The sequence below is a fragment of the Oryctolagus cuniculus genome, chromosome 1 (assembly GCF_964237555.1).
Source record: "Oryctolagus cuniculus chromosome 1, mOryCun1.1, whole genome shotgun sequence".
Lineage (NCBI taxonomy): Eukaryota > Metazoa > Chordata > Mammalia > Lagomorpha > Leporidae > Oryctolagus > Oryctolagus cuniculus.
Window position 1 is genome coordinate 151936219 of NC_091432.1, and position 17707 is coordinate 151953925.

The 17707-nt window shown below is 48.8% G+C and overlaps 1 protein-coding gene across 1 annotated transcript in view; it reads right to left on the bottom strand.

The window, feature by feature from the left end:
* Window positions 1-2435: 2435 nt before the first annotated feature.
* Window positions 2436-17707, bottom strand: part of PSAT1 (phosphoserine aminotransferase 1) — a gene marked incomplete at its 5' end in the record, with an annotated part of 29753 nt that continues 14481 nt past the window's right edge. Inside the window, 3 exon segments of the mRNA NM_001082271.1 lie at window positions 2436-3499; window positions 4148-4285; window positions 13633-13761. Coding sequence (NP_001075740.1) covers window positions 3394-3499; window positions 4148-4285; window positions 13633-13761 — 373 coding nt within the window. The 3' untranslated portion in view covers window positions 2436-3393.

Consider the following 17707-nt stretch of genomic DNA (forward strand, 5'->3'; position numbering starts at 1 on the left):
TCATACGGCTTCCTGCGGTCATTATTCACATCCTGATCAAGCTCTTATTCCATTATTTCAACCCCCTCCCCCCTTTTACAGACCAGAGGATGGAGCCTGGCAGCCTCAGACCTGACCAGGGGACCCTATTAATGGACACAGAGCCAGGATGACGAGAAATCGGTGAAGTCCTCATTATGCAATCAAATGAAACAGCTCAAAGCTGTCCTGCTGGCATGTTCCTGGGGGCAGTGGGACAGAGGTCACAGAACTTTACACCGGGAGCTGCAGTGGAAGATGGTTTGCAGATAACATCCATGCCCAAAGCAAAAGTAAAGCCCCCACGCAGCCCTGAACCATTGTTAAAAACTGGATGTGTTAGTGGAAAAGGCTGGAATAGAGCTTCTTATCTTCGCACAAGAAAGGGGAGAGGCAGACTAGGGAGAAGCAAGGTAGCAAGGTTTAATGGGGTAGGGCATCTGTCAGAACGAATGGCACCTCTCCAGATGGAATCTGAGAGTGCCCAGCCATTCAGACTGGGGTAGCAAGGTTAGAGTTTAATGGAAAGAATGCATCTGACAGGCCAGGCATCCCAGCAAAGAACTGAGAGCTGAGCTCAGAGAAATGCACCTGATAAGCCAGGCTGGCTCTCAGGAAGGCGCTGAGAGCGAATGGAGTCCAGTCCTTCCTGCCGTTTCTCCTTCTCTCCACCCTCTTCTCCTGGACAATGGCTTGCTGGGTGTGAAATCCGTAAAATTCTTCCCAAGGTCTCATGACCCAATGTTACCAGACCGGGTAGCCCACTTGGCGCTGGGCAGAGAGAATTCTCCTAAGTGTCTTTCCTGTGGGAGTGGGGGGTGAGACCACCTATAAAGTTACTGGGGTCTGGGGCAGATTGGAAGTGTGCTTCTGACGCTGCTCTTTCCTTTCTGTAGGTCCTTTGTTTTCCTAAAGCCCCTCTCACACACGTGGGCTAATTTCTAATCTCCTCCCTAACAGATGCACAAGACTCAACTCTTACATCCTCGGTTGAAATAAGTTCCTTTTATCAGGACAAGCACCTTATCCAGCATTTAAGATACCACTTAGGATGTCCACATCCCATATTGAGTACCTGGGTTGCTCCCAATTTCATCTTCTTGCTAATGTGCTCCCTGGGAGGCAGCAAGTAACGGCTCCAGTACTTGGGTCCTTGCCACCCATGTGTGGGAGACCTGGGTGGCATTCCTGGCTCCCAGCCTCAGCCTGGCCCCACCCCAGTTGTTGTGGGCATTTGGAGAGAAAATCAGCTGATGGAAGATCTTTCTGTCTCTCCCTCTCTCTCTAGAGTTTTTTATTTTTTCTTTTAAGATTTATTTATTGGCCGGCGCCGCGGCTCACTAGGCTAATCCTCCGCCTTGCGGCGCCGGCACACCAGGTTCTAGTCCCGGTCAGGGGGCCGGATTCTGTCGCAGTTGCCCCTCTTCCAGGCCAGCTCTCTGCTGTGGCCTGGGAGTGCAGTGGAGGATGGCCCAAGTGTTTGGGCCCTGCACCCCATGGGAGACCAGGAGAAGCACCTGGCTCCTGCCATCGGATCAGCGTGGTACGCCAGCAGCAGCGCGCCGGCCGCGGCGGCCATTGGAGAGTGAACCACCGGCAAAGGAAGACCTTTCTCTCTGTCTCTCTCTCTCACTGTCCACTCTGCCTGTAAAAAAAAAAAAAAAAAAAAAAAAAAAAAAAAAAAAAAAAAAAAAGATTTATTTATTTATTTGAGAGGCAGAGTTATAAAGAGGTCTTCCATCTGCTGATTCACTTCCCAGATGGCTGCAATGGCCAGAACTGGGCCAATACAAAGCCAGGGGCCAAGAGCTTCTTCCAGGTCTCCCACATGAGTGCAGGAGCCCAGGCACTTGGGCCAGCTTCCACTGCTTTCCCAGGCCATTAGCAGAGAGCTGGATCAGAAGAGGAGCAGCCAGGACACAAACCAGTGCCCATATGGGATGCCAGCACCACAGGAGGAGGCTTAGCCTATTATGCCATAGCTCCAGCCCCCAGAGACTTTCAAATAAACAAAAATAAACATTTTTCAACAACTACTCTTGGTGCCAGTATTGTGGCAAGCAGGTAAAGCCACCACCTGCAACACCATATCCCATGTGGGCACCAGTTCAAGTCTTGGCTGCTCCACTTCCAATCCAGCTCTCTGCTAATGTGCCTGGGAAAGTGGTAGAAGATGGCCAAGTGCTTGGGCGCATCCCTGGCTGTTGCAGCCATTTAGGGAGTGAACCAGTGAAACAGTGAACCAGTGGATGGAGATATCTCTCTCTTCCTCTCCCTCCTCTTTCAAATAAAAATAAACCTTTTTTAAAAATTACTCTTATCAGAAACTATTTATAGACCCAAGTTTTCCCACCATAAAGTTTAAAAAAAGAACGATTTGTCTCAAACGCAGGTAGAGAAACTCACTGACAAGGGTTCAGAGGTCAAAGGACTTTAATGTTCTTTAAGAAGTCAACATCAAACACCCACAACAGGGAAAAGACATCTGGAACTCAGTGTCCCTCTGCTCAGAAACCACAGGGAAAGCAGCCCAGCGAACAGAGAAGGGAGCTAAACTGACTTTTAGTTGAACAGCATCATTGTCAAACAAAGAACAAACCAATCGACCTTCTCCCCTACCCACTGAAAGCAAACTACAAGCGAATTGCAAAACTTCTAGATCCTTTGCATGGAGCAGCTTGACAGAGAGGAGAGGAAGAACAGAGAGGGGCACAGATATTGCTAACATAGTGCTCTAATGAACAAGACCAAGGATTTAACGAATTCTAAGTCCCTACATGGATTATGGAGAACCGTTATTATTAGAAGTAGAAATGCACAGAGATACAAACTATGTGTATTAGAAAGCAGATATTGTTATACAAACATATATAGTGTGTCATTTTTGTCCCTCTATGAGCATATCAGTATAAAGAAAGAGCTACAGTTTGTTCTTTTGTGTACAACTCCTCACTGCTCACCAGTCAGCGTTGGTCTTGATCAACAGGGCCAGAGTCCAGGGGCCCCCTGCTATCCAGAACTTAGGATCTGGGCTGAGCATCTGGAGGGCCTCACCTGCCATCTAGACACAGTGAATTGCAGCTTGCATAATGAGGTCCACAGGCAAGTACTAAGATCTAGTTAGAAAAAGTAGCAGCAAAGACAAAATGAGCTGGAATTTGTTAGAAAGCAACAGAGAAATTATTTTCAAAAAGCTTCCAGTTTAAGTCAGAATAAAAGTGGCCATTGGCCGGTGGTCCCACCAGTGCTGCTGTCTGAAGCAAAAACAATCTATAATGAGCATAGTCATTGTATGTTAAGTTGGGTGGCCACTCCCCAGTTACTTTCTGTTTTATTCATGGTTCAAGGGCAGGGGATACACTGGTTAGGGTGTATTCATAGCTGATGCATCTCCAAAAAATTTTTCATGAAGGATGCTAGCTTCTGAACGTCTTCGATGGTGACAGCATTATAGAGAGAGACCCGGACGCCTCCCACGGACCTGGAACAACCAAGGACACAAGCATTAAGGGCAAAAGCATCCAAGTTAGCATCAAAACAACCTTCTGCAGTCACTTGCTGAGAGTGCCACCCAAGACTGCGGTGCCCAACCCCCCGTCTGAAGCCTCTGTGTCTCGGTCACTGGGAAAGTATCCTCTCCCCAGTGCAGGCCAATTACAATCCCCTTTAACAAAGGGGACAACAGGCGGGAAGAAAAGCTCAATGGGACCAAGGACCAAGATGGTGATGATGCCCACCAGGCTGTTCACGGGCCTGCACCACAGTGCAAGCTACATGGGCGCAGGGCAGCCAGCTCCAGTGAGACATTTATTAACTGTTCCACATGACGTTCAGCCGAGTGACAGTGGCCAGATCTGGGAGACAGGAGCTGGCCTCAACAGAGACAGGCGGCATGGCAACCTCTGTGCTCAGAGAGAGGTTTAAGATTTTCAAAGGTGGCTCCACTGTCCCTCAGCCAGGGAAGCCGGTTACGGTTCCATAAACAGCCAGAGGAAGGCGGACCCCGCGGTGACAGGTTTCCTCCACCAGTCCCACAGGTGCTGCTCCGAGCTGAGTGAGCCTCCTGGATTCCACACTGGAAAGCCGAAAGCAGCTCCCTGCTGCACTCCGGCGTTGGCCGTGCCCTCACCTGTGTCCTTTCAAGGAGATCATATGGAGCTCCAGGGCTTTATCGAGGAACCGTTTTTCTAAAGCTTCGTCCCCCTTGGCGTTGCCGATGCGGAATGGAATATTCATCATGCTTCTATTTCGGGGCTCCACCGGGCAGCTGAAAAACATGCGTTCTATTCCAGCTTGTGCTTCTCACTAACAAGGCTTCAGTTTTGGTTTTCCTTAAACATTTTTCTACATGCGCAGATGAGATTAATATTAAATACGCAAGGTCTAACGAAGACATAATTTATTTAAAAAGAGACCAGACTTTTCCCTATGCAACAGTGGGTGAGCATTCTGTTGTATGACTTAATTTCCACAAGCCTCAGTTTCCTTATCTGAATACTGGGAATACCAATAATACCTCTGTTTCAGACCAGCTGTGACACACCCATGGTACAACATACATGATGCTTCCAACACACGTCAGTCATGCAGCAAATCTGAAGCACTCTTTCTCTGTGAGGCTACACAGAAATAATAAATTGGTCCTAACAGCAGCTGTAAGACTCAAAAATTAAGGAGCAGCAGCTTTTAAAGGACTGATCATCTTCTGTTGTTCCAAGCTGTGTGGCCTTTGGCAAGTTAATTTTTTTTAAAGATTTATTTATTTATTTGAAAGTCAGTTACACAGAGAGAGGAGAGGCACAGAGAGAGAGAGAGGTCTTCCATACACTGGTTCACTCTCCAATTGGCCACAACTGCTGGAGCTGTGCCAATCCGAAGCCAGGAGCCAGGAGCTTCTTCCTGGTCTCCCATGTGGGTGCAGGGGCCCAAGGACTTGGGCCATCTTCTACTACTTTCCCAGGCCATAGCAGAGAGCTGAATTGAAAGCGGGACAGCCGGGACTAGAACCGGCGCCCATATGGGATGCCTGCACTGCAGGTGGCAGCTTTACCTGCTACACCACAGCGCAGGCCCTGGCAAGCTACTTGATCTTCCTCATCTGAACAGTAAGTCTTATGAAACCCACCTTAGGCTGTTGGGAGGACTCAGTAAGTCAGTACTTACAGAGAATTTCTGTTGATGTAAAGAAACCTAAAAACAGGTGGAATACAGCACTTTGCTTTTTTTTTTTTTTTTTTTAAAGATGTATTTATTTGAAAGGCAGAATGACAGAGGCAGGGCGCAGGAGAGGGTGGAGAGAAAGAGAAAGAGATCTTCCATCTGCTGGTTCACTCCCCAAATGCTCCCAGCAGCCAGGGCTGGGCCAAGCTGAAGTCAGGAGCCAAGAACTCCACCCTGGTTTCCTATGTGGGTGGCAAGAGCCACCTTCTGCTGCTTTCGCAGATGCATCAGCAGGGAGCTGGATCAAAAGTAGAGCAGCCGGGGCTCTAACCGGCACTCTAATATAGGAAGCCGCTTAACTCACTATACGACACCAGCCCTCAAATTCATTACTTTTTGAAGCTGATTGGTCTTGTGACTTGCTTTGGTCAGGAGATTGCAACAGAAGTGACTGTGCAATTTCTAAGCATAGGCCAACAGGCCTTGCAGCTCTTTGAGCAAGAAAAAAAGGTTATTGTTTTAAGCCATTAAGTGCTCCAGCGTTCTGTGATGCACAGAAACAGACTGATACAATTTAGAGGCTGGAGTTGTGGCACAGTGGGTTAAGCTGTAGCCTGCAACGCTGGTATCCCATATAGGTGCCAGTTTGAGTCCCGGATGCTCCACTTCTGAACCAGCTCCCTGCTAAAGCACCTGGGAAAGCAGTGGAAGATGGCCCAAGTACTTGGGCCCCTGCAGCCACCTGGGAGACCTGGATGGAGTTCCAGAGTCCTGGCTTTGGCTTGCCCAGCCCACATCATTGCAGCCAGTTGGGGAGTGAACCTGCAGGTGGAAAATCTCCGTCTCTCCCCACCACCTTTCTGTCTCTCCCCCTCTGTAACTCTGATTTTTCAAATAATAAATAAATCTTTTTTAAAAATAGAGATAGCTGATATAAGTTAAGACTGTCTGGAACATATGAAATGTTATTAAGTATCTGTTGAATACAATAAATTCATCTTTTTATACCCAACCCCTTGCATTAAGACACACACAGAGACTCACAAAAAGGAATGAGTGAATTTTTGTCTATGAAAGCCAATATTATTTTCCGTCGACAACAGAAGGAGATAAACGGAAGAAGAGCCAACAAGTCACTCTAGAATAAAAGAAAAGTACAACACAAAATAACGCTGTCATCTTTTCCCCTTGTCTCAAGTAGATCCTATTTTTATGTTAAACTTCCAAGGGATGGCATTCATTAAAGTTAAAGAGCAAATAAAAGCAGCTGTGAGAAGCCCCCTGAGGGCACAATCACAATTGCTGTTAAAGTTAATAGGAGTCAAGTGCACACCTCCTGGCAGAAGAGAGGCAAGAAGCAGGACGAATACATGCAGCAGACTTTGAACCTGAATTCTGGGGCCCGGCTTTCCATAAGTCGGTTTTGTGGCCGGCATTTAAATTCAACACTCAGTGGCTACCCCGAGATTCTGCCACCTCCGCCTCCCAAGGCAAGGGTCTATTTGGAGAGGCAAAGCAACAAAAAGCGTATTTCATTTAAGAGAGAGAAGTTTAAAGCAGCAGAAATTAAGAATCAGTATTTAGAGTTCATCCCCCTCAAATTTACCAATCCTGTCCTGAAAGTGGAAGATATCACGAAGCAATAATGTCATAAATGCCAGAAATCAAAGAGAAATCACCACACTTTTATGTAGCTGCCTGGCAAGAGGACGCCTGGAAGGCGCCAAGGGTCTGGGGAGAGATCATGAGAAAAGACTGCTCCCAATCCACCCAGAGATGGCCCTGGAGGGGACCACAGTTCCACCCTAGAAGAGCTGAGACAGCACAGCTGAGACAGGGCTGTGGAGGAACAGAGAGCAGAACAAGTAATTTTGTAGGGAGAAGGCTGACGGGTTTCCGAGCAGGGCACGTGGGAGTGAGGACACAAGGAGAAGGGCACTGTGGCAGAAACTTTGCCGAGGCATGGAGGGCCGTGTGCATGCATGCTTGCTGGGGTCTGCACAGGATCCTTGAGCAACGAGAAATAGTCAGACTGGCACTACAATACGAGATCTGTATTTTAGAAAAATAACTACAGAGGCGGGTGAAGCCACTGCTTGTGATGCTGGCATCCCATTCGTGTCCTGGCTGCTCCACTTCCAATCCAGCTCCCTGATTAAGCACCTGGGAAGGCAGCTGAAGACGGCTCAAGTACTTGGTCCCTGCCACCCAAAGGAGAGGCCAGGAAGGAGTTCCTGGCTCTTGGCTTCAGCCAGGCTCAGACCTGGCTATTGCAGCCATTTGAGGAGTGAATCAATGGATGGAAGATTCTCTCTCTCTCTCTCTCTCTCTCTCTCTCTCTCTCTCTCTCTCTCTCATCTATCTATATCTCTGTAACTCTGCCTTTTAAATAAAAATCTACAAAAAAATTCAGCCTGAATTTCATCACATCTAACAGAAATATAGTGCAAGCCACACACATAATTTAAAAAGAATTACAGCACATAGAGGGGATGGCAGGATGAAGAACTTGGAAGGTGGAAGAATGACCTTCTAGAAAGTTCTTATGAAGAACTTTCCAAATCAAAGGAATCAGAGCCTGTGAGCAAGCTGGAGCACTGGGGAGCTTCAAGCACAGGTGGCGCCTCCAAGGCCAGCAGGGCACCTGAGCACGCACGAAATGCGTGGAGCAGGCCAGTGCAACACGCACCACCGCCTCCCTCGGTCAGATACTGAAGGCAGAGAAACAGGAAGGTACTTCAAAGTGTGGGAAAGCAGAATTAAAGAAATCATTTTATTTTTGCACAAGCAATTTTTGAAACCCATGCATTTTTTTCCTAATGTGCATTTACCACAAACCTTTTGAAGACCCTTCACATGCATGGATCTCAACATTTTTTGGCATCAAAGTAAACATCGTTGAGTTCTACATCTCCATGAACTTTGTGAAGTTACTTTGTAAGCTCTCCCTTTTTTCTTGAAACCCTTGGTCACCCTGGTCAAAGCTTCTTACTCTCATGTTCAGAGATATATGCACCGTGGAATGAGAAACCCAGATTTATACATATCTTCCAACATCCCTATACTGGCCCCAACACTGGGTGAGCCACATTGACCACCCTGGTGGGCTGTATTTGGCCTCTACTCCCCAGATTTTAAGCTCTGGATTCCACATGAAATTTCAGAAGAGGCAGGGTCTGTGGCCTGAATGGACTGAGGGCTAAGGTCAACTGAGAGGTTTAGTTTAGGCCCCAGGCATGTGCTTGGTCAAGGACAGAGCTTCCAATGCCTGTGGTGGAGCATGGAGGTGGAGGATGCCAATGGACATCACTGTGAGAGCTGTTCCATGGGTCTCCATAGACATCTAGGAAATGCTGCATTGACAGAGTTAACCAGCGGTCTTGACTCCTGGCTTCCTGCAGCCCACAATGTGCTCATGTGCATGACCCCCAGGAAGGAGTCTTCCAGGAACGCAGCTTTTCCTAAGCATATTTGATTGGAAAACTATTCCCATTGAGAGGGTTAGAGAACCCCCCAGAAAAACACTAGGTCTTCTGAAGGCTTCAAAAGATGGGGTGGGGGTTATGTGGGAAGGCACGCGAGACAGGCCCAACTCATGCAGGTTTAAAGAAGGCCAACAGAAAGCTGCAGGCCTGGTCAAGCAGCTGCAAGCCTAGAAGACCTGAAGGGAGAGAGAAGCCCACAAACACAGACACAGGCCCCTCCTTACTGCCTGGTCTGGTTAATAAAAATACTTTTAATGTGCACGCCACTGTGAAAGTCTATAGTGAAATCAGGAAGCTGTTCATGCCCTTCTCACAGAGGTGGCTATCACTAACAGACTGGCATGTATTCTTCAATGTGTTTTTAGATACATAAACACATGTGCACGCGCATACATGTATACACGGATGATACAGGTGGATATATGGACATGCACATATGAGAAATAAAAGATAAATTTTGGTGTAAAAAATTTGAAATGCATGCATAGTTTTTCATGAACTCTGTGAAGATCCCTTATAGGTATAGATTTTGAAACTTCTGGCTCCCAAATAAATCATTTGAATGCATCTTTCCACAGCCCTCTGAGGTACCCTTATACATAAGCAGTCACATGCCATGTAACAGCATTTGAGTCAAGGACGGACTGCACATCCAGCAGCAGTCCGGTAAAATGACATCATCAGTACCGCCACAGCCATCTCAGCTCAGCTAGAGCCTTGGGCTGCCCCTGGGTTTTCAACCCTCCATCCTCCACTGGACTTGTCGGTACATAAAAGCCTTTAGTCAAGGGGCAAATGAGTTTTGATGAATAGTGCAAACTTAGGTCCAAATTTGAACTCCTACCAAAAGCACATTCCTTTGCACCAGATGTTACAAATCTTTTTAATTCCCATTGATCAAAGGTAAAATCCCTTCAGTTTTAATCTGCATTTCATAAAGAACCAAGGAAACTGAGAATCTTTGATTTTTGTTAGCCAGCTGTATTGCTTCTGAGTTGTTTAATCACACTGTTTAGCAACCAACTCCTGTTCCTGTTTTTATTTGGTTACTCTTTTTCCATTCATTTGCAGGTGCTTGCTTCCAATTCCAGCCTCCCGCAAATGCACTCAAGTGCTTGGGCCCCTGCCATTCATATGGGGGACTCAGACTGAGTTCCTAACTCCTGGCTTTGCCCTGGCCCAGCCCTGGCTGTTGTGGTCACCTGGGGAGTGAATGAAGATCACTCTCTTGTCTGTCTTTCCAACTGTCTCTCTGCTTTTCAAACAAAGTGAAAATAAGTAATAATTTGAAAATATTTTTAAATTTATTTTTGAGTTTCAATTCACATGGTTTCGTAGTATTAGACTGTATGTTAAGTTCATTCCTTAACATTTTTCTATTTTAAAAAATTTCAGCTATCCTTTTGCATGAACCTGAGCAGATGAGAATTTGCACTGATTTCCAGATGCGTCCTAATTCTTGTGGCTATTATGAATGGGCTCCTTCTTCCTCATTGCAGTCTTGTTACTTCTGGAGTGTGGACCCGCAGCCGACCCTTACACCTCATGCTGTCAGGGATCACAATCTGATCAGACAGGTCTTAAGTTTTTCTGTTGATTCTTGAATCTTTCATATAGAAATTCACTTCATCTACAAACCAATTTTTGCCGTTTCCTCAGTGCAGTAATTAAGGAGCAGTGTGGGCCCAGGGAATGAGCGCCTGTGGCCTATCCCCTGTTCATACCCTGGCTGATGGCTCCTCCCAGTGGCAGCCTGGACCTACCTGTCTGTGCCTCTGTGAAACGGCTTCAGGTCTTCTTCACCATTATCCATGCTGCTTTCTCTCTCCCTAAGTTGATGAAGGTGACCTCACAGCAGGATATGGAATCTGTCAGTGTGCTCAATAAAAGGGCTGCCTTACAAGCCAGGGGACGCAGAAGGGGTGCATCTTACAGAAGGAAAAAAGAGCAGGGTCGGGCATCTGGAACACCTGCATCCCATACTGGAGTGCCTGGTTTCAAAGCTCGGGGGGGGGGGGGGGGGAAGGCAGGAGATTCCCAGCGTTCCCTCTATGCCTTCTTATTTTGTTCCTAATTCCCTGGATTCTTTCCCTCTGATTTCATGCTTGTACATCTCCTGAGAAACATATGGAGCCAAAAGCAAACAGAAAAGTACGTGTCTCCTCCCTAATCACTGCCAAGAGCTTCCATTCACATTCAGGTTCTGGGTGCCCTTTGGGAGTCAGAGAAGATGACTCACTCTTCTGGGTACCCCAGGATCCCAGAGTGGGTGCTCAAGAGCCATTGGGGCCAGCGCGCGGCTCAATAGGCTAATCCTCTGCCTGCGGCACTGGTACCCCGGGTTCTAGTCCCAGTCGGGGCGCCAGATTCTGTCCCGGTTGCCCCTCTTCCAGGCCAGCTCTCTGCTGTGGCCAGGGAGGGCAGTGGAGGATGGCCCAAGTGCTTGGGCCCCGCACCCCATGGGAGACCAGGAAAAGCACCTGGCTCCTGCCTGCGGATCAGTGTGGTGTGCCGGCCGCAGCGCACCAGCCGTGGCGGCCATTGGAGGGTGAACCAACGGCAAAAGGAAGACCTTTCTCTCTGTCTCTCTCTCACTGTCCACTCTGCCTGTCAAAAAAAAAAAAAAAAAAAGAGCCATTGGATGGATGGATGGACGGATGGATGGATGGATGAACAGGTAGATGGATGGATGGACAGATGGGCAGATGGGTGGAAAGACGGATGGATGAATGAACAGGTGGACTAAGCAGGTCCGCATGCCTTTCCAGTCTTTCCTTCCAACCCTGCATGAGCCATCCTCACCAAGCAGCCCATCTTCTGCTCCTTAAATACACCATACTTTCTTCCCTCAGAGCCTCTCTGAACGCCATCTCTGCCTTCCTAAAAGTTCCTGAAAGTACTTCTGCCTGCTGCCTATTTTGACTCACATCCAAGGCTCAAGTTCAAACAAGAACCCTCTTTTCCCCTCCTACCAAACAGTAGCTCACTGTTCCAAGCTCACACCACATTCTTTAGCCCTTGGCACCGAGCTCCTTGGACAATCTACTACCGACCATGCATGCTAAAGTGGCTCCAGCGTCCTGGCTCCCCTTCATACGTGAGGGACCAGGATGGAAGCTTCTCTGGGACTGAACCCCACAGGCTGCACTTAACTCTGTTGCACAGAACCACAGAGTGCATCCCTTCACCTAGATGGCACACAGGAGAGAAGTCCAAAGGCCAAGGCATCCAGCCAAGATTTTCCCATCTCTCCCTGCACTTGCAGCTGCAAGGCCACTGCATGCCAAGAGCTCACAGGAACAGGCAACAAGAAAACACTGTAAGGGCAGAGGTAGCAGGAGCACACTGCTTTTTCTAGGCCGTCCAAAAAGTATGCCCCACGAGTGCTTATGGAGCTATGCTAGTAAGTTTTGGTCTAAATATAAAACCTAAATAAGGACTGAGGTGTGGTGTGGTTTTTTTCTATTCCAGTGGCCCATGAAATTCTCAGAGTGCAAATACCCTCATGATTGCCAGGCACATATTTTATTTTTACAATGAACAGAACTCCACAGAACAATGACCATTATGGATGGGGGTCCTGACACGGTAAATAAGTATGAATGTTTATGCATGTGTGTTTATACACACACATATGCACATACACACAGGCACAGACACTGCATCAAGCCTGGTCTCTGTCCATCTGTGCCCACACAGAGGGAGAGTGAAGAGCAAACAAAGGTTTCACTTCCAATGCATGGAATGCATGATGCACACAGGTATTGCTCCAGGTACTTCATCCATGGCATTTTGGCGAGCAGTCTGATGTAGTGGCTAGAGTGGTGGCCATGGACATGGTCCATATCCTAACCCCAGATTCTGCAAATATAACCTCTTTGGAAAAAGGGTTTAGGGGCCGATGTTGTGGCACAGTGGGTTAAGCTGCTACTTGCAGTGCTGCCATCCCATAGCAGAGTGCCAATTTGAGTCCTGGCAACTTCAATTCTGACCCAGCTTCCTGCTAATGCCCAAGTACTCGGGTCTTTGCCACACATATGGGAGACCCGGATGGAATTCTGGGATCCTGGCTTTCGCCTGGACCAGCCCCAGCTATTGCAGCCATTTGGGGAGTGAACAGCAGATGGAAAATCTCTGTCAGTCATTCAACCTTTCAAATAAATAGAGAAGGGAAGGGAATAAAGAGGAAACTAGGGAAGGGGAGGGGAGGGGAGGGGAGGAGAAGAGAGGAGAGGGGAGGGGAGGGGAGGGGAGGAGAGGGGAGGGGAGGGAAAGGGAGGAGAGAAGGGTCTTTGCAGATCTAATTGCATGAAGGAGCTCTAGATGGGATCATCCTGAATTCTCTAGGGGGCCCTAAGTGACCTGTCCTTGCAGAAAGACACATGCAGAAAGGAGGCCATGTGAGGACAGAAGCAGGGATTGGTGATGCAGCCAGGAACCAAGGACTACCTGGAGCCACCAGAAGCTGGGAGGCAAGAAATGGATTCTTTCCTAAAGTCTCTGGAACAGCAGAGTGCTGAGGACACCCTGACCCCCCACTTCTGACCTTTGGAACTGGGAGAGGAAGTTTTATTGTTTGAAACCACCAAGTTTTTCATCCTTTGTCATGGCAGCCCTAGGAAATGAACACAAACCCCCTACATTTCTGCAGTCCTTACAATGCTGGTCCAGTGGTCAAGTCATACCCATTAGCCTCTTGGTCATGACACATTCAAGTTGTGTCATCCCAGGCCGTAACCACTTCCATTCACAGACCACAGTCCTGAGATAGGAGCACCTGTTCTGCACAGGGAGGCTGGGGTGACACACGGAAGCAGAGGCCACCCTCTGCACGGGACACAAGACCACCCGCCCTTACCAGCACTTTCACATCTCAGAGAACAATGAATGTCTGCTTTTCACAGCTATGCAGCATGCACAGTTTTAAATTCACGAGAGACAAAATGTGAGATGAAATTAATCAACTTACACATAGAATCCTTGCGAGTTATCGATAATTTCATAAATCATTTGAGACTTGATGGTGCTGAGTTTCTTCATGGCAGCTGCCCCACCATTGTTCTTAATCCACTCCAGGACCAAGCCCATGACATAGATGCTAAAAGGAAGAGTTAAAAAAAAAATTTTGTGTGTGCAGTCCAGTGTGCAAAAGGGGATAGTCATGCAAGCAAACTGCTACATTGCATTAAAACACACTTAAGGATATATTAGAAACAGACAAGATAAAAGCAGGCCACATGTCAGCAAAAGCACAGGATGAAACAGGCAATGGGGTCAACCCAAGCCAGACCCCTGAAGGCCACTCAGAACAACAGGCTTGGGAGCCAGTGTTGTGGTACAGCAGGTTAAGCTGCCGCCTATGATGCCAGCATCCCATGTGAGTCCCTGTTCAAGTCCCGGTGCTCCACGTCCAATTCAGCTGCCTGCTAATGCACAAGAGAAAGTAGCAGCAGATGGTCCATGTGCTTGGGTCCCTGCACCCACATGTGAGACCCAGACGGAGTTCCAGGTTCCTGGGTTCAACCCAGCCTAGCCTCAGCTAGGTAGCCATGTGGGGAAGTGAACCAGTAGATGGAAAACAGCTCGCTCTCTGTCTTTCCCTTTCTCTAATTCTGTCTTTCAAAGAAATAAACAAACAAAATTGGAAAAACACCTCACTGGACTGATAGCACCTGAGTCCCTCCCTCTGCAGCCCATGCCCCAGTGTACACTCCTCAAGACACTGGCATGCACCTGCCTAGCCCCTCCACAAGGCATCATCAGGCCCCCTCCCAGTGTTTCCTCTTCGATCCCAAGGATCGAAGGATTAAATCCCCAGGATTTAAGGGAGTGTACACACTCCCTTAAATTTTAATCATTTCCTCCTTTACATTTCTGTGTGCCTCTGATAGGGACTCTATACTCTTATTACAAGGCTAGGAGCACAGACTACTCATCTTTTCTGGCCCACAGTCCTAGCTCAGTGCCTTCCCCCTGAAAGAGAAGCAGTGTGGCGCAGTGGTTACAGCCATCAGCTCCCTGCCACAGGTCTGCTTCCAGCCCAAGTGCTGCCTCTCACAGAGTACCCAGAAATCAGAGCCTCAGTTTCCCATCTGGAACAAGAAGACCCACTTACCTAGGGTGGGCACCTGGCATTTTACCTGCCCTGCTCTACTCTGTCACCCAACATGCAGGCCCAAAAAGGGACCCTTGCTCACTGATCTCAGAGCTGTGTATGGGGCCTAAATGGACCAATGAGAAGCTTCCCTGGGATTTTCTGAATTGGGAGTGAGGAAGAAGATGCAACTGTGAGACCCCCAGGGAAGATGTTTCTAGCACACGTGTGAAGAGGGCTGTCTGAAAAACTGAAGGCAACATTCCAGCAGAGAAGCAGGGTCAGACGGGGAAGGCAGATGGCATGGGAGTGGCATCCTGGTACCCAGGGTCCCCGCTGCACCTGGTACTTCCTGCAGCTTTGGGCCATCCCCTTCTGGGCAGGAATTTCAAGTTCCAGCGAGGGTAGCTCATGGACTCTGCCAAGAGTCCTCTTCCCAGCCGGAGGCCTGCCAAGGGAAGACCCTCACAGGGACTGGCTCATTCACAGGTCCAACCAGGCAGGACACGGACCCAGGAGCTTCCACCTCCAGGAGGCAGCAGAAGCCGATGCTGGGCTGCCCAGAGACGCCTGGGCAGAGAGCAGCCAATAGCCTTCCCGGGAGGTGCCCAGCCTGGCTCCCCACACAGGGCTGGGAGGAGAGAGCAAGGGTGTTGGTGGCAGAAAGGGAAGAGAGGGTAGAGTGGTAATTCACAGGCTCAGATGTGGCCCCCTGGACAGACTGACAAGTCAGAGGGACAAAGATGGAAGAAAGCAAGAGAGAGAAACTCACACTTACTGAAGTCCACAGTAATAGCTTTATTGATCACAATAATCCTGAGGTCACAGTCACCATTATCCCATTCTACAGATGAGGAAACCAAGGTCCGGAGAACTTAACTTGCCTGAAGTCACCCAGCAAGTGGCTGATAAAGCCAGGATTCCAATCCCTGTCTGGCTAACTTCACAGCATGAGGTCTTACCACTGGCACCAGAGCCCTCTGGTTTGCCACGAGCTGCAGATCCTCAGCCACGAGCTTACCAGCTTGTGGGGCGAGTGGGCTGTCACCAAGTCCAGCTGCTGCGGGACACACAGCACATAAGCACAGAGAACGCTGTGCACCCCTCACTGACTCAGGATGCTCTAGACCTTCTATGTAACCCCAACCTGTTCCTCTCCCACCTCTGCCACCTGCTCCCCGCTGGGGAACCACAGAAACGCCCTGCCCAGCTACCTGATCCATGCAGAGCCACTGCCAGCACTTGTAAGAGGCCCTGCTTCGTTTTTCCCAGCAGGGGTTCCAAGCTGCTATTTCTCCAGCCAAATCCAAAGCCGCGGCTTTGCCCCAGCCAGACCTCAGTGGCTGCGTCCCTGCTCACTGCCCACGCCCTCTTGTTTTCTTACGGGATGTGAGCAGGCAGGGGCAGCATGAAGCCCAGACACTTGTATAGACTGCCCAGAGCCAGTCCCCAGAGCCCGAGTCTACGAAGCCTCAGCAAGAGGCAGAGGCTCAGTGAGCAGAGGATGTCCTGGAGGCCAGGAGACAGTCGAGTGGCCTCACCCAGCCCTGCGCACACCACGGATGTCTGGCCCCTGTGACTCCTCAACGCAAGGCCCTCATTTAGTACTAACTCATAACCCAAACCTCAAAAACACAGAGGCCCCAAGATGCTAACACAAGTTGGCTACTTGGCCCCACTCCCAGTTCAACACTTTCAATGATTCACACATTCACTTCTAAAATTCCATCACAAACACAACAGGTTTGCCACCTAAGCCTGTCCATTTGTTCAGTGGGATACTATACAGATGTTAAAAGAAAAATAAGAGGCATTTGAGTCCAGCTTCCTGCTAATGCAGGCCTTGGAAGGCAGTAGTGATGACTCAAGTAATTGGGTCCCTGCTACCCACATAAGGGATCCAGATTGGGTTCCTGGGTCCTGGTTTCTACCTTGGCCTTTGTGGGCATTTGAGGAGTGAAAAAACAGAGGGGAACTCTCACTCTGATAATTAGAAGCAAGAATACACACACACACACACACACACACACACATTCACACACACACACACCACACCAGAAAACTCTCCCTGGCTTTTGGGAAAAGTTTGGCTCTGGGATGAGCCTCTGGAGTTGATGCTGTGCCCAAAGTTTCTCCAGAGCCAGGGAAAGCAACCACCAGGTTGGGCACTTTTCCCAAGGACAGCTCCCAAAGATGGGCCCGGAACAGCCCCTGTCTGCAGATTTTAGGGCTCACACTTCTCCCACCCCATGCAAGGGGAAGCAGCCTGAGGCCAGCTGATCCCAGGAGCAGGCCCACAGCTTAATGTGCAACCCCTATTCTGACAGGTGAGGTGGCCTGGTGCATGGATTCTTTTTTTCACATTCTTCTTAATTTCTTCATCTCATCCTATGGCCAAAGCAAGTTTATGCTCGTTAGCCACAAGTTAGCCATAAGTCAAAGCAATGTTATGGTTCAGGAGGGAAGTTTGGGCATCTTTTTCCCTATGTGTTAACTGGGGTCAGGGTGTTCCACTGAGGGGTTAAATAGAGCGATGCTGTGGTTCTTTATTCCGCCCCAGTTCACCGTTTCAGGCTGCAGGCAACTATCTGAAGCCCCGTTTCCCAGCAGGGTCACCCGAAGTTCCTACAGTCTTCTGTACAAAACTAAAATGACATAGGAGAACAGGTTTTCAAGGTCATGTACATCATTCTGGGCATCTCAGGAGCCCCGCAGTGGAAGGCGGGGAGGGGACTGTGTATAGAGCTTTATGTCTCCACGTGGACGCTGTTCTCACCATGTGAGCTCCGGCTATCTCACCCTGAATGCCAACCCTGACACAGGAATGCACACATCTGGGGTTATTCCGCAATCACACAGAACAGAGCTTTTCAACCTTTCTCTTCTGTTGGGGTCAAAGAAAGCAAAGCAACCTCCAGAGGGTATTCTGGGGGGTACCTTGGGATCAGAA